Source organism: Lithobates pipiens, unplaced genomic scaffold (genome assembly GCF_037356315.1).
Source record: "Lithobates pipiens isolate NorthernLeopardFrog02 unplaced genomic scaffold, aLitPip1_a1.2 Scaffold_25, whole genome shotgun sequence".
NCBI lineage: Eukaryota > Metazoa > Chordata > Amphibia > Anura > Ranidae > Lithobates > Lithobates pipiens.
Window position 1 is genome coordinate 202,996,957 of NW_027507787.1, and position 16,467 is coordinate 203,013,423.

The 16,467-nt window shown below is 46.6% G+C and overlaps 1 protein-coding gene across 1 annotated transcript in view; it reads right to left on the bottom strand.

Annotated features, from left to right (window-relative positions):
- Nucleotides 1–16,467, bottom strand: part of PDZD8 (PDZ domain containing 8) — an 84,488-nt gene that overhangs the window by 33,965 nt on the left and 34,056 nt on the right. Inside the window, exon 3 of the mRNA XM_077455447.1 lies at nucleotides 13,483–13,585. Within this exon, the coding sequence (XP_077311573.1) occupies nucleotides 13,483–13,585 (103 nt within the window). The remainder of the gene's footprint in view (nucleotides 1–13,482; nucleotides 13,586–16,467) is intronic.

Consider the following 16,467-nt stretch of genomic DNA (forward strand, 5'->3'; position numbering starts at 1 on the left):
GTCCACCTCTGGAGCATGGGGGGAGCGCCATCTGCTGGGGGAGTGAAGGATAAAGTAAAATGTTTATCTTCTTCCCTAGACAAAACAAGCAATTAACCCTTGCAGTGTGGGCACAGCCCCATTGCAAGGGGTATTTTAGTTGGGCTTTTGAGAGATGACATATTTGGTTTTGCGGCGATTTTACCGTGCTTATGGTGCGTACTTCATAGGCTGTGTGACTATAAAAAAAAGCATCAAAAACGCACCACATGTGCATTTAGATGCGTTCTTGCTGCGTTTTTAATGCATTTCAATGGAGAGGTGTATTTTTGGTGCTTTTTTTTCTTCTAACTGACCAAATATGCAGAAATGCAGCAAGCAGGAATTTTAACACCACTTCAAAAGATGATATAATGGCTGACAATAAATGAATGATCATAATTGAAAATATACTTACAAAACTAAAATGTTTTTTTAAAAACTGTCAGTTTCGGCCAAGCGTATCCAGAATTTTCATATCGGTGCACCTCTAGTATTAGTAAACATGTAGACTTAATAAACTGCAGTGCATTAATCATGTGACAAACGTTTACAACCTTTACCAATTTATTCTACAGGGTCTCTGCTTTCAGAAAACACAGCAAATAAAAAAACTTCAGCAGCACAAGGGTTAATGGGTGCGCTATTCTGCGATGTCTATTGGTTTAATTTGAATCACATTAAAAATAAAAATAAATGCTTTTCGTTCCTATCAAAAAAGAAAATCGTAAAGAATGGTCCACATCATAAAAATAAGCTGTATATACCAGGTACAGGACATATATACGGAAAACCACTGGATACAGTCGAGTATTTTAGCATCAGCTGCCAGTGGATGAAGCGCGTGGTGAGGGCGCCCCCTGGTGTTAATGTAAGCTTGTTACACGTTAAGGAAGTTTGACCACTAAATAGAATTTTTAGGGCACAGTACAGAAGCGGAGTCCCTCGTGGGTGAAGGCTCTGGGACAGGGTGTGGCAGAGGTGGAGCTACTGCTGAAAAACTGAGATGGTATAAAAGGTGAGGTGCAGTGATTTTTTTTGGATTCACATATAAAGTCTGAAGTATCTGGCCGTCCCGAATTACACTAGCAGAATGAAAGGCAGAACATGATTGGCTGCTCTGAACATAGCCGGACATCTCCAGATAGAACAGAGCCTTTGCAGTCACTCTGCATATGCTCAGTTTGGTGTGTATTGCTTAAGGGTTTTTTTTTTATTTTTTTATTGGGAGGGTGCATGTGATCAGCACAGGGCCAATCAGCACAGTCCAGACAGAGGGTCAGGGGTCATTCAGCCTCATAGGACAGTCAGAGTAAATTGAAAAATCCTCCTACAAGCTTTAACCAGACACTGATAGAAGTCACAAGACTGCTATATACTGCCGATGAGAGAAGATATTTAGCAGTTTATATTTACTAAAATAATTGCATTTTCATGTTATGTGTATTGTGGGAGACCAGATATAGTGAATGCAGAGTCCTGGGTTTAGTAACACTTTAATGTCATTAGCATGTGGATGAGAGAGGAAAAGAGGAACCAGGGAAGGCAAAAAGTAAGCACAATACACTTCAGCTGTAAGTACATACCAGTCACATATTTAAACCTCTAAATCTGACAATAAAGAGTACAAGTGGTGTGTAGTGATGTCTGTACCCTACAGAGCACGCTAGACGCCTCCAGATCTGGGGTGATCATAATGTAAGCCATTATATCTGCTCGCCTCAATATATTAATGCAATGTGCATATCTCTCCGACACCAACAGAGGGCAAACACGCAGCAAGGGGGAGGTTTGTTGTCAACTCCGCCTCCAGGGCTGAAAATCACCATTTACATAGAGGAGACCCCAGTCTAGAGATACAAAAAGGTTGCTGGGAGAGAAGGGCAGGGTCCCTGCTTCTTATAGTGCATCCAGAAAGTATTCACAGCGCTTCACTTTTTCCACATTTTTGTTACAGCTTTATTCCAAAATGCATAAAAATCATTATCGGCCTCAAAATTCTACAAACAATACTCCAGAATGACAACATGAAAAATCTTTATAAATGTATTAACCACTTCAGCTCCGGACCAATAAACACCTTAAGGACCAGAGGTCTTTTTGCAATTTCGCACTGCGCTGCTTTAACTGGTAATTGCGCGGTCATGCAATATTGCACCCAAACGAAATTTGCGTCCTTTTCTTCCCACAAATAGAGCTTTCTTTTGATGGTATTTGATTGCCTCTGCGATTTTTTTTTTTTGCGATATAAATGGAAAAAGAGCGAAAATTTTGAAAAAAAAAGAAAATTTTCTTCTTTTTGTTATAAGAAAAATCGAATAAACTAAATTTTAGTCATACATTGAGGGCAAAATTTATTCAGCCACATGTCTTTAGTAAAAAAAATGTCAATAAGCGTATATTTTTTGGTTTGCGCAAAAGTTATAGCGTCTACAAACTAGAGTACATTTTCTGGAATTTACACAGCTTTTAATTTATGACTGCTGATCTCATTTCTTGAGGTGCTAAAATGGCAGGGCAGTACAAATCCCCCCCCAAATGACCCCATTTTGGAAAGTAGACACCCCAAGGAAATTGCTGATGGGTATGTTGAGCCCATTGAATATTTATTTTTTTTGTCCTAAGGGATTGAATAATGACAAAAAAAAAATAAAAAATTTTACAAAAAGTTGTCACTAAATGATATATTGCTCACACATGCCATGGTTATATGTGGAATTGCACCCCAAAATATATTCCGCTACTTCTCCCGAGTATGGGGATACCACATGTGTGGGACTTTTTGGGAGTCTAGTCGCGCACGGCACCCCGAAAACCAATCACCACCTTCAGGATTTCTAAGGGTGCAAATTTTTGATTTAACTCCTCACTACCTATCACAGTTTCGAAGGCCATAAAATGCCAAAATAGCACAAAACCCCCCAAAATGACCCCATTTTGGAAAGTAGACACCCCAAGCTATTTACTGAGAGGCATGTTGAGTCCATGGAATATTTTATATTTTGCCACAAGTTGCGGGAATATTACAAACTTTTTTTTTTTTGCACAAAGTTGTCACTAAATGATATATTGCTCACACATGCTATGGGCATATGTGAAATGACACCCCAAAATAAATTCTGCTGCTTCTCCCGAGTACGGGGATACCACATGTGGGGGACTTTTTGGGAGCCTAGCCGCGTACGGGACCCCGGAAACCAAGCACTGCCTTCCGGATTTGAATATAAAATGCTACCAAAAAACCTGTTAGCGATGGCAGGGATCAGGCCTGACTCTGCGATCGCTGCAGTTATGTGTTTAGTGTTTTGTAAGTGACAGTGATCGATCGATACTGCACTTGGGTGGGCTGGGCAGAGGGGCAAAACGCAGGTGCTAGCAGGTATTTGGGCTGATCCCGCTAACAATGCGTTTTTTTGGAACCCTAAACTGCTGGGGACGCTAGTATAGATCTGATCAGATCAGATATTGATCTGTTCAGATTCTATACCACTACGGGAGGTGTATGCTTTGCGTGTGGGTGTTAGCGGTACTGGCACTAACCTAGCGCTGCCTGGGGCGACGCAGACCCTGACCCTAAAACCTAATTGATATCACCCGCCGGGTGATCAGGGGGTTAAACCTTTATTGGGTAATAAATGGTGGGTGCCCTGATGCTATAAAAAACAAACTAACCAGAGTCACCCGTAACACTTATACGGTGATCAGTGGTGAAAGGGTTAACTAGGGGCAATCAGGGGGTTCAAATTTTTATTAGGTAGTATATGGGGGTCCCTGGCGCTATATAAAAACCTGACGGCGAACCTAAATAACTAACTGGCTAACCAGCGTCACCAGTGACACTTATACTGTGATCGCTGGTGAAAGGGGGTGAAAGGGTTAACTAGCAGCAATCAGGGGGTTAAAACCATTATTGGGTAGTATATCGGGGTACCTAGCGCTATAAAAACCTGGCGGTGAACCTAAAAAAATAACTAGCTACCTAGCGACTGTAGCGACACTAATGCAGCGATCAGAAAAACGATCGCTTAGTGACACTGGCAAAAGGGGGTGAAAGGGTTAACTAGCGGCAATCAGGGGGTTAAAACCATTATTGGGCAGTATATCGGGGTACCTAGCGATATAAAAACCTGGCGGTGAACCTAAAAAAATAACTAGCTACCTAGCGACACATGCAGCGATCAGAAAAATGATCGCTTAGTGACACTGGCAAAAGGGGGTGAAAGGGTTAACTCTAGGGGCAATCAGGGGGTTAAATCTTTATTGGGGGTGATAGGGGGCTACCCTGGACCTAACACTAACTGTCCTGACAGTTTTTACTGTCACAACTGACACTGAATGCATTGATCAGTAAAGAAATGATCAATGCAATCAGTGACACTGTGACTGGGGGGGGGGAGGGGGGGCGGGGGGGATCGGGGGGCGATCAGGGGGGGGGGGGTTTGTGTGCCTGTGTGTACCTACATGTCAGTGTAGTGTTGGTGCACACTTACTATTAGTCTTCTCCTCGTAGTCCGGTCAAAAAGACCGCCCCGAGGAGAATGACATCACTTCCTCCTTCCTGTGTAAACAATACACAGTGGGAGGAAGCTTCTCATTGGCCAGGAGCGATCCAGAGGGGGTGGCCGAAAACCAACGGCCATCCCCTCATCACGGAGCACTCCTGGAGCGAACCGGACCGCCGTAACCAGCGGGAGGGGGTCCGATCGGACCCCCCACCCACTGGAAGGCAATCACGTACATCTACGTGATTGTGCCTGCCTGTGCCATTGTGTTGACGTACATTGGCAATACGGTGGTCCTGAAGTGGTTAAACAATTTTTTTTTTTAAATCCCATGTATATAAGTATTTACAGCATTTGCCTTGACACTCAAAACTGAGCTCAGGTGCATTCCGTTTCCACTGATCATCCTTGAGATGTTTCTACAACTTGATTGGAGTTCATCTGTGGTAAATTCAGTTGATTGGACATGATTTGGAAAGGCACACACCTGTCTATAGAAGGTCCCGCAGTTAACAGTGCATGTCAGAGCACAAACTAAAACCATGGCGTCCAAGGAATTGTCTTGTAGACTTCCAAGACAGGATTGTACTGAGGCACAGATCTGGGAAGGGTACAGAATAGTTTCTGCAACATTGAAGATCCCAATGAGCACAGTGGCCTCCATCATCTGTAAATGGAATTAGTTTGGACGACCAGGACTCTTCCCAGGGCAGGCTGCCCACGAAAGCGCTCTGGGGGAGACGAGCCTTCATTAGGGAGGCGACCAAGAACTCGATGGTCACTCTAACATTTCTCTGTGAAGAGAGGAAAACCACCATCTCGGCAGCACTCCCCCAATCAGGCCTGTATGGTAGAGTGGCCAGACGGAAGCCACTCTTCAGTAAAAGGTACATGACAGCCAATCTGTAGTTTGCCAAAATGCACCTGAAGGACTCTTTGACCACAAGAACCAAAAATTCTCTGGTCTGATGAAACAAAGATTGAACTCTTTGGCCTGAATGGCAAGCGAATGGCCTCATGTCTGGAGGAAACCAGGCACCGCTCACCACCTGGCCAATACCATCTCTACAGCGAAGCATGGTGCTGACATCCTCATGTGGGGATGTTTTTCTGTGGCAGGAACAGGGAGACTAGTCAGGATCGAGGGAAAGATGAATGCAAAAATGTACAGAAACATTCTGATGCAAACCTGCTCCAGAGCACTCTGGACCTCAGACTGAGGCAAAGGTTCATCTTCCAACAGAACAACAACCTTAAGCACACAGCCAAGATATCAAAGAAGTGGCTACAGGACAACTCTGTGAATGTCCTTGAGTGGCCCTTCCAGAGCCCGGACTTGAATCTGATTGAACATCTCTGGAGAGATCTGGAAATAGCTGTGCAGCAACGCTCCCCATCCAACCTGATGGAGCTTGAGAGGTCCTGAAAGGAAGAATGGGAGAAACTGCCCAAAAATAGGTGTGCCAAGCTTGTAGCACCATACTCAAAAAGACTTGAGGTTGTAATTGGTACCAAAAGGTGCTTCACCAAAGTATTGAACAAAGGCTGTGAATACTTATGTACATGGGATTTTTATTGTTTTTTTATTTTTAATAGATTTGGAAAGATTTCAAAACAAACTTCTTTCACGTTGTCATTATGGGGTACTGTTTGTAGAATTTTGAGGAACATAATAAATGTAATTCATTTTGGAATAAGGCTGTAGCATAACAAAATGTGGAAAAAGTGAAGAGCTGTGAATACTTCCTGGATGCAGTGGGTAATAAATTTTTTATATATATACATATATATATATATATATATATATATATATATATATATATATATATATATATATATATATATATATATATATATATATATATACACACACACACACACACATATACACATATATATATATATATATATATATACACACACACACACACACACACACACACACAGGTTGTATTCCATTCTGTCCTTTGTGTGATGGGAAGGAGTGTGGCGTGGCTGTGTGTGGCGTGGCTGTGTGTGGCGTGGCTGTGTGCGGCGAGCATAAGTCCAGATTGTAATGGAGTGAAAAGCGACGAGCCCCCTTTTATGTGCCCCTCTGATGTTCTCTCACTTTTCTATAATGGGTCCGATTTCCATCGCTTCCGAAATAAATTCCACCCAACCGTCTCCCCGCTTGTCCACTGAGATGTATTCATTGACCATCACTAGAATTGTGTCTACGGGTAGGAGGGGCTTGGCCCGGACATTGGGTCCCAAGGAACAGAGTGAAAGTAAATACAGAGAGGTGCACAGAGGGGTTTCTGGCTAATACAAGTAATACCCAAAACGATGTACAGGCAATAGAGGTTATCTTGTCGGGGGGGGGTCACCTTTAAAAATGTACATGGTCTGACATTCACTTCTCTACAGCCCACATTTACCAAAATATCTGAAGGAAGAACTAGCTGTGACGTCCCCGAAAATCACGATTTATACAGTTACTACACAACATAACAAAAACGCAGCAGAAGAAACACTTGTGACTGATTGAGGAAATCCCATTTCCATCTAGTGGTGAGTGATGGAACTGCAGTCAATTAAACCACATATAAAATGACTTAATACCTGGACACCAAAGAGCATTTTTTTTATCATCACCAAGGTGACTGGGATATTTCCAGCCCCGTTCCTCCCTCAAACAGTCATTGTGCAGTTTTGAATGCGACTGGTAGATGGGAGGATCTACAGACAATTCTTATTTAGAGGTCCATGGGAAGTGAGTGGGTATAGCAATGATGCAAAAGAGACCTTTGCTGCCCCCTGCTGACTGATGATGTACCACATAGAAGACGTGATGGCAAAAGGTGTCCTCCTCGCAGCCTCCCCTCCTTCCTAGTTCTATTCTTAGGGATGTGGACAGACAGACCGCACATTGTTATAAAGATGACCAACAGAGAGGCGAGGGGATGGCTTATCAAACAAACAGTCTAAATTATAACCTGTCTGTACTGTAAGAAGTGGTGGCAGTTTTGTCAGTTCATAACCAACAGAGGAAAATTCATTCAGGCCCCTTTCACACGACCGTGACTTCAAAGTCGTGCGATTTTGCCGCAATTTCAGGGAATGCCTCTGTAACTCGCATCAAAGTCGGACCAAAAGTAGTACAGGGACTACTTTGAAGTCACACATATATGAATGGTTATTATCATGGGAAACTACTTGTCATGCAACTTTGCATTCCCAAGTCACAGGACAAGTCACACAAGTGTGGGAGGGGCCTCAAGGCTGCAGTACATAGCACATAAATTATAAAAAAAATAAAATCATTTCCATTCAGCCACCAGCTAGGAGGACTTGTCCAATTTTTAGACCCCTTTCACACCAGGGCGTTTTGCAGGCACTATAGCGTTAGAAATAGCGCCTGCAATCCGCCCTCAAACTGCTGCACCATTGTCTCCAGTGTGAAAGCCCGAGGGCTTTCACACCGGAACAGTGCGCTGGCAGGACGTCAGGAAAAGTCCTGCCATCAGCTTCTTTGGAGCGGTATGTTTACCGCTCCTCCACCGCTGCTCCCCATTGAAATCAATGGGGCAGCGCTGCAATACTGCCGACAAAACGCTGCTATTGTGGCGTATTGCGGTCGGTGGCGTATTACCGCCGGATTTGCAGCGCATTTCGGCTGCTAGCGGGGGGTAAAAGCACCCTGCTAGCGGCTGCAATGCGCTGCAAATCCGACGGTAAAACGCCACTAAAAATAGCTGCGTTTTTACCGCCAACGCTATGGGCACGGCAGTGTGAAAGCCCTCTTAAATACAGTGGATATAAAAAGTCTACACGCCCCTGTTAAAATGTGATGTAAAAAATGAGACAAAGATAAATAATTTCAGAACTTTTTCCACCTTTAAATGTTACCTATAAACTGTACAACTAAATTGAACAAACTGAAATCTTTTAGGCGGAAGTAAAAAAAAAAAAACTAAAATATGGTTGCATAAAAGTGTGCACACCCTTGAAGAGGAAGTAAACTCTCCCACTCTGTAAACTCTACAACTGAAGTTATAAGCAAACATCACCCATTGTAAATAAGCCTCAGTCGCATATTACTTACATTTAATTAAATCTTTTAGAACGGATTTCTCCAGGGATTATTAGGCTGTGCCATTTTAGGTATTGTTTCCCCGAGTCTGCACTGCAAATTACTTCCGCCCTTCCATGTATGTCTTGCCATATTCTCGCACATGCCTTCGTTTCGATCCACCGTTGCTATGGCGACCGTGCTCCACCACTCATAACCGACCTGACAGTGCAGAATTACACAGTAGTTTTGCCATTCTCATACTGTGTGCCCGTCAGGCTGCTGTATGCTGCGGCTAAACACTGCTATGCTAAGTAGTCCGATGGCAAACTATACACGCCATGTGATGTCATGCGGTCACACGGGGTGTAGCAGGAAGTTCAAAAATAATCTGAAGTCTTGTAGGTTTTGATCGCAGTGCCACTTCCACGGCATCCTGTCAATGGATGTGTAACAGCACTAAGAGCGTACGTACAGTGAAAAACTGGAGAGATGCGCATGCGCCAGTGACGTCACGGATTACAACTAAAGTAAGCAAGTAAGGAGACCTCTACAAGCAGCAACCATTAGGGTTTTTTAAGCAGGTTGAAATGTGATAAAGTTGTGGGGGAGAGTTTACAACCACTTTAACCACTTCCTGCCCGGCCTATAGCAAAATGACGGCTGGGCGGTGGTTCAGTTATCCTGACTGGGCATCATACGACGTCCTTCAGGATAACAGCCGGAATGCGCTCGTGGGGGGCGTGCATCGCGGCGATCGGTGGTGCACCGACACACTGATCTCGGTAAAGAGCCTCCAACGCAGACTCTATACCATGTGATCAGCCGTGTCCAACCATAGCTGATCACGATGTAAACAGGAAAAGCCATTGATCGGCTTTCCCTCACTCGGGTATGACAGACGCGAGTAGATGAGAGCCGATCGGCGGCTCTCCTGATGGGGGGGGTCTGCGCTGATTGTTTATCAGCGCAGCCCCCCCTCGGATGCCCCCACTGGAGCACAAGGGAAGCCGCCAGGACCACCAGGGAAGTGAGCAACATGTGAATGGCCAGGTATGTACCCCATGGCCATCCACATGTGCCCACTCTGTGCCAATCAGTTCCAACAAATGGGCACTGACTGGCACCATAAAGTAACAGATACAATGACTAATTCCCAGCAATGCCACCCATCACTGTCAGTGCCACATATCAGTGCCCATCTGTGCCACCTATCAGTACCCATCAGTGTCACCTACGAGTGCCCATCAGTGCCGCCTATGAGTGCCACCTATCAGTGCACTCTCATCAGTGCCACCTTAATCGGTGCCCATCAATGCCCGTCAGTGCAGCCATATCAGTGCCCGTCATTGAAGAGAAAAAAAAAAAAAACACATACTTCTTTACAAAAATTTTTTTACAGAAACAAAGAAAACACAAAATGATCAAATATATGTTTGGGTACAGTGTAGCATGACCGTGCAATTGTCATTCAAATTGCAACAGCGCTGAAAGCTGAAAATTGGCTTGGGCGGGAAGGCGTCTAAGTGAATTAAATTGAAGTAAATAGAAGTTTTTATACTAATACTCTGAGTGCTGTAATAAAATCAAAAGGTGCTTGAACAGTTTTTTGGGGTATGAGTCTATCAGCAAGATGAAGTTCCTCTTCATGTTCAGGTTTCTAGCAGAAGCCTGAAGGGTTTTGTAACAATATTGACTGGTATTGGAATGGTTCATAATTCCCTCTACCTTAACTGTTCCAGCTTAAGAAAAACAGCTCCAAATCATGATGCTGCCACCACCATGCTTCACAGTGGGTATGGTGTTCTGGTGATGTGCAGTGTTTTTACGCCACACATCTTTTGGAATGATGGCCAAAAAGTTCAACCTTGGTATCAGACCAGAACACATTTTCCCACATGCTTTTGGGAGACTTCAGACGTAAGAAAAGGCTTCCATGTTGCCACTCTACCCCATAGCCCAGGTATATGAAGAATACGGAGATTGTGTGGTACATGTGACAACAGCCAGTACTTGCCAGATATTCCTGCAGCTCCTCTAATGTTGCTGTAGGCTTCTTGGCAGCCTCCCTGACCAGTTTTCTTCTTGTCTTTTCATCATTTTTGGAGGGACATTCAGTTCTTGATAATGTCACTGTTGTGCCATATTTTCTCCACTTGATGATGACTGTCCTGAGTTCCATGGTATTATCTAATGCCTTGGAAATTCTTTTGTACCCTTCCCCTGACCAATACCTTTAAAACCCCTTTCACCCTGGGGCTGCTAGTGGTAAAAGCTTTGCTTGTTTTAGCTGTGCTTTACCCAAGTTTAAGCGGCGCTTTTCAGTCGCTTGCAGGGTGCTTTTAACCACAAAAAATGGGTTAAAAATTTCCGTGTTGCGCACTTCCGAAAGGCGCATTTCATTGCAATGGGCAGGGGCGTTCTGGGAGCACTGCATACAGCGCTTTTGCTGTAGGATGTCAGGAAAGACCTACTAGAACAGCTGAGCTTTATTTGGGGTTAATCAGAATGAACTTTAAATGATGGCAGGTGTGTACTGACTCCTATTTAACATGAGATTGAAAGTGGTTGCTTAATTCTGAACACAGCTACATCCCCACATATAAGAGGGTGTGCACACTTATGCAACCATTCTTTGAATTTTTTTATTTTACTTCCCCTTGTCTTACATCACAGAAACCTGACATTTTTATATCCATTGTATGTGCCTCTGCCAAAGAAAGGTTTTCTTTATGTACTATATAGATTACACACCAATCAGTCGGTGACATTCCAATCCATACTGCACTGGTATGAACATGGCTGTCCAGGAAGGGTCAGCAGACAGTGTTTTTTTTTCAGATTTTAAAATAGCTCTCAGTGTCCCTCTTTATTGCTCCCGTCTTCTCTGTGTTTAATTATAATAGTGAGCAGGCTTTTAATTAACAATTCATGGAAACAGAGTCTGCCTAGCAGAATATTACACACTGTGATTAGAAAGGGAAGGGGGCTCCCGAAGCACCTCTCCCTCTGTAATCCAAAATATCCCACCTCTTCATTTATCCCACGTTTCCTGCGATACCCCAACACCCCCCCCCCCATGTTTTTCTACTCCCCCCAGCTTCACCATGTCCCTTCTGATGACCCCCCCCCCCCCAGCTCCCTCTCATCTGATCCCCCAGCTTGCCCATGTACTCCTCCTATATCATCCCCCCCCCTCCCAACTCACCCATGTCTCCTCCAATCCCCCCGGCTCACCGCCGTCTCCTCCAATCCCCCCGGCTCACCGCCGTCTCCTCCAATCCCCCACGGTTCCCCCGCGTCTCCTCCCGCCCCCAACTCCCCCATGTCTCCTCCAATGCCCCCCAGCTCCCCCAATCCCCCCCCTGGCTCCACCGCGTCTCCTACAATCCCCCCTGGCTCCCCCGCGTCTCCTACAATCCCCCCGGCTCCCCCGCGTCTCCTACAATCCCCCCGGCTCCCCCGCGTCTCCTACAACCCCCCCGGCTCCCCCGCGTCTCCTACAATCCCCCCGGCTCCCCCGCGTCTCCTACAATCCCCCCGGCTCCCCCGCGTCTCCTACAATCCCCCCGGCTCCCCCGCGTCTCCTACAATCCCCCCCCCCCCGCGTCTCCTCCAATCCCCCCCCCCGGCTCCCCCAATCCCCCGCATTTCCTCCTATCCCCCCCCGGGTTCCCTCGCATCTCCTCCAATCCCCCCCGTATCCTTCAATCCCCCCCATCTCTCCCGCGTCTCCTCCAATCCCTCCCGTCTCCTCCAATCCCTGCGTCTCCTCCAATCCCCCCCCTCTCCCCTGCGTCTCCTCCAATCCCCCCCCTCTCCCCTGCGTCTCCTCCAATCCCCCCCCTCTCCCCTGCGTCTCCTCCAATCCCCCCCCTCTCCCCTGCGTCTCCTCCAATCCCCCCCCCCCCCCGTGTCTCCTCCAATCCCCCCCCCGTGTCTCCTCCAATCCCCCCCCCCCCGTGTCTCCTCCAATCCCCCCCCCCGTGTCTCCTCCAATCCCCCCCCCGTGTCTCCTCCAATCCCCCCCCGTGTCTCCTCCAATCCCCCCCCCCCGTGTCTCCTCCAATCCCCCCCCCCCCCGTGTCTCCTCCAATTCCCCCCCCCCGTGTCTCCTCCAATCCCCCCCCCCGTGTCTCCTCCAATCCCCCCCCCCGTGTCTCCTCCAATCCCCCCCCCCCCCGTGTCTCCTCCAATTCCCCCCCCGTGTCTCCTCCAATCCCCCCCCGTGTCTCCTCCAATCCCCCCCCGTGTCTCCTCCAATCCCCCCCCCCCGTGTCTCCTCCAATCCCCCCCCCCCGTGTCTCCTCCAATCCCCCCCCGTGTCTCCTCCAATCCCCCCCGTGTCTCCTCCAATTCCCCCCCCCCCGTCTCCCCCGCGTCTCCTCCAATTCCCCCCCCCCCCCCCCCGTCTCCCCCGCGTCTCCTCCAATCCCCCCCCCCCCCCCCCCGACTCCCCCAAGTCGCCACATGTCCACTGATTCCCCCAGCTCCCACATGTGTCCTTTCATCCCTTCCGCTCCGTCACGTCCCCTCCAATCCTTCCTAGCTTCCCTGTGTTTCCTTCCATCTCCCGAGCTCCTTCATGTCTCCTGCAATCCCCTGTGCCCCCTCTGCTCCCTTCAACTACCCCATGTCTCCTCCAATCCGCCAAAAGCACTGGAGTCTGTATAGCCCGATACATTCAGCTGTCCCTCACCTCCAGATTGTAGATACAAAACTATGGCTGCCATCTGCCAGGAAGCGAGTGCAATACCCTGCGCTATACTTGGTAGCTTTATTAGAAAGTATGGGAGAGCCAAAAGTGAAAGATGGAGAAGCTTTCCCACTCACCAGACACTCCAAAGAGCAGATGGGCAAACTGAAATTTCTTTTTCAATGACAAAAAGGTAGCATAAGGAATCTTACCATTTTGATGGACGTTCTGGTCTTCTCCTTCCAGGGGGCGCTGCTGATGTCCAGTGTGCATTGAATGTACGTTTCCTGGTCATAGGAGCCAAACATCAACAGCCTAAGGAAAGAGAAACTGCATGATCAGCACAATGCACTGAGGACATTGTACCAGCAGGTGGCAGCATCATACATTACACACCATTATCCCCTATGATTATGAGAACTCATCTATTATTCATCTACAGCAGGGATATGCAATTAGCAGACCTCCAACTGTTGCAGAACTACAAATCCCATGAGGCATAGCAAGACTGACAGCCACAAGCATAACACCCAGAGGCAGAGGCATGATGGGACATGTAGTTTTGCAACAGCTGGAGGTCCACCAATTGCATATCCCCGATCTACAGCATTACACATTTATATGGCTCTGACATATTTCATAGTGCTGTACAGAGAACATCGAGTCAGTCATATCAGTCTCTGCACCAGAGGAGCTTACACTCTAATGTCCCACCACAGTCACACACTATTGTTATAATACATTTATATGGCTCGGACATATTCCACGGTGTTGTACAGAGAACACTGAGCCAATCACACTTCTACACTCACTTTATTAGGTCCACCTTACTAGTATTGGGTTGGACCCCGTTTTGCCTTCAGAACTGCCTTAATTTTTCACGGCATAAATACAACAAGGTGTTGGAAAAATTCCTCCCAGATTTTGGTCCATACTGACATGATGGCACCACACAGTTGCTGCAGATTTGTCGGCTGCACATCCATGATGCAAATCTCCCATTCCACCACATCCCAAAGGCGCTCTATTGGATTGAGATGTGGTGAGTGTGGAGGCCATTGGAGTACAGGGACCTCATTGTCCAGTGGTGAGATGATTGGACCTTTGTGACATGGTGCATTATCCTGCTGGAAGGAGCCATCAGAAGATGGGACACTGTAGTCATAAAGGGCTGGACATGGTCAGCAACAATACTCGGGTAGGTTGTGGCGTTTAAATGATGCTCAGTTGGTACTAAGGGGCCCAAAGTGTGGCAGGAAAATAACCCCCACACCATTACACCACCACCAGCCTGAACTGTAAATACAAGGCGGGATGGATCCATGCTTTCATGTTGTTTACACCAAATTCCGACTCCGCCATCTGAATGTCACAGCTGAAATTGAGACTCATCAGACCAGGCAACGTTTTTCCAGTCTTCTATTGTCCACGTTTGGTGATCCTTTGCGAATTGTAGCCTCAGTTTCCTGTTCTTAGCTGACAGGAGGGGCACCCGATGTGGTCTTCTGCTGCTGTAGCCCATCCGCTTCAAGGTTGTATGTGTTGTGTGTTCAGAGATGGTATTCTGCATACCTTGGTTGTAACGAGTGGTTATTTGAGTTACTGTTGCCTTTCTACCATCTCAAACCAGTCTGCCCATTCTCCTCCGACAGTAACAAGGCATTTTCCTCCACACAACTGCCGCTCACTGGATATTTTCTCTTTTTCGGACCATTCTCTGTAAGCCCGAGAGATGGTTGTGTGTGAAAATGCCAGTAGATCAGCAGTTTTTGAAAAACTTAGACCAGGCCGCCTGGCACCAACAACCATGCCACGTTCAAAGTCACTTAAAGCGGAGTTCCACCCACCGCTGCAAAAATGAAAAGCCCCCAGCTACACATACTGCAGCTGCTGACTTTTAATAATCCTGAACGTACCCTTCATCCAGCAATGTCGGCACCGCAGCTGAAGTTTCAATCTGTCAGGTGCATGCCGCCTCCATTGCGAGTAAGGGAACCCGGAAGTGAGGGCATTGCAGCTTCAGGATGGGAACCCTACTGCGCATGCATGAGGCTCTGCTCCTCCTCTCTCCTACTGGCCCAGCGGACCTTCAGTCTTTTTTTATCTTTTCATCTATTAAATCTTCTGCTCTTGTTGTTTTAACTTTGGACAGTAAAACATTTTTTTTCTACCAGTAAATACCTTATACAGCCCACTTCCTGTTTCTTGTCTGGTAAAAAGCCTAGGCTTATGACATCATGCACAGCTCTATCCCTCACTCTCGTGAGAGTTTGCCAGGAAGGGAGGGGGGGGGGGGGATGAGTCATAAGAGGGACAATGAGAGCTGCAGAGCTGGAGGTGTGTGTGTCTGTATAAATCCAGGAAGTGAACAGGCAGCAGCTTCAGCTGCCCACAGTTAAAATGGCTGCAGCCAAACTCCGTTGAGGGAGATTCCTGCAGCATATTTGGCAAGTACAGAATCGCAGTATATATAAAATATGCAAAGTAGTTGGCGGGAAGCTTCAGAATGGCAAAGATATTTGTTAGTACAAAATTACGTGAGCAGACTGCAGTTCCTCTTTAAATCTCCTTTCTTCTCAATTCTAACGCTCGGTTTGGATTTCAGCAAGTCGTCTTCACCACGTCTAGATGCCTAAATGCATTGAGTTGCTGCCATGTGATTGGCTGATTAGCAATTTGTGTTACCAAGTAATTGAACAGGCGTACCTAATAAAGTGGCCAGTGAGTGTAATGCCTAGTACACACAACCGAATGTCTGGAGACATCGGCCGAATCAAGAAAAACCGGCCGACGTTCGGCTCGTGGGTATGTCAGCCAGTCTGACAAAAGTCGGCTCGTGTCTGACTGGCTCCCAATCAGCACTCTCCAGCCAATGGCTGAGATCGCTGATCGGAGTGTTCTGATGGGGGGTAGCGTGGGGGCATTCTTACACAACAGCTTAGCGGGGGAGATCGCTGTACTAACATCAGACAAGAGCAGTCAGTCAATTTCTTTTCATTCAACCCGCTGGGTAATTATTTCATTTCCCACTGTGGTGGTGGAATGTGGAAGGTCGCTGGGACATATAGAATGGTGTCATACCTTGTGGTATGACATCAGGGAAGTGGAGATTTATTACATTGATAATACATGCTTATCTGTGCTGTACTTTGCTCTATATAGAGATATTATTGCAGACACTGACAAACATGACACTA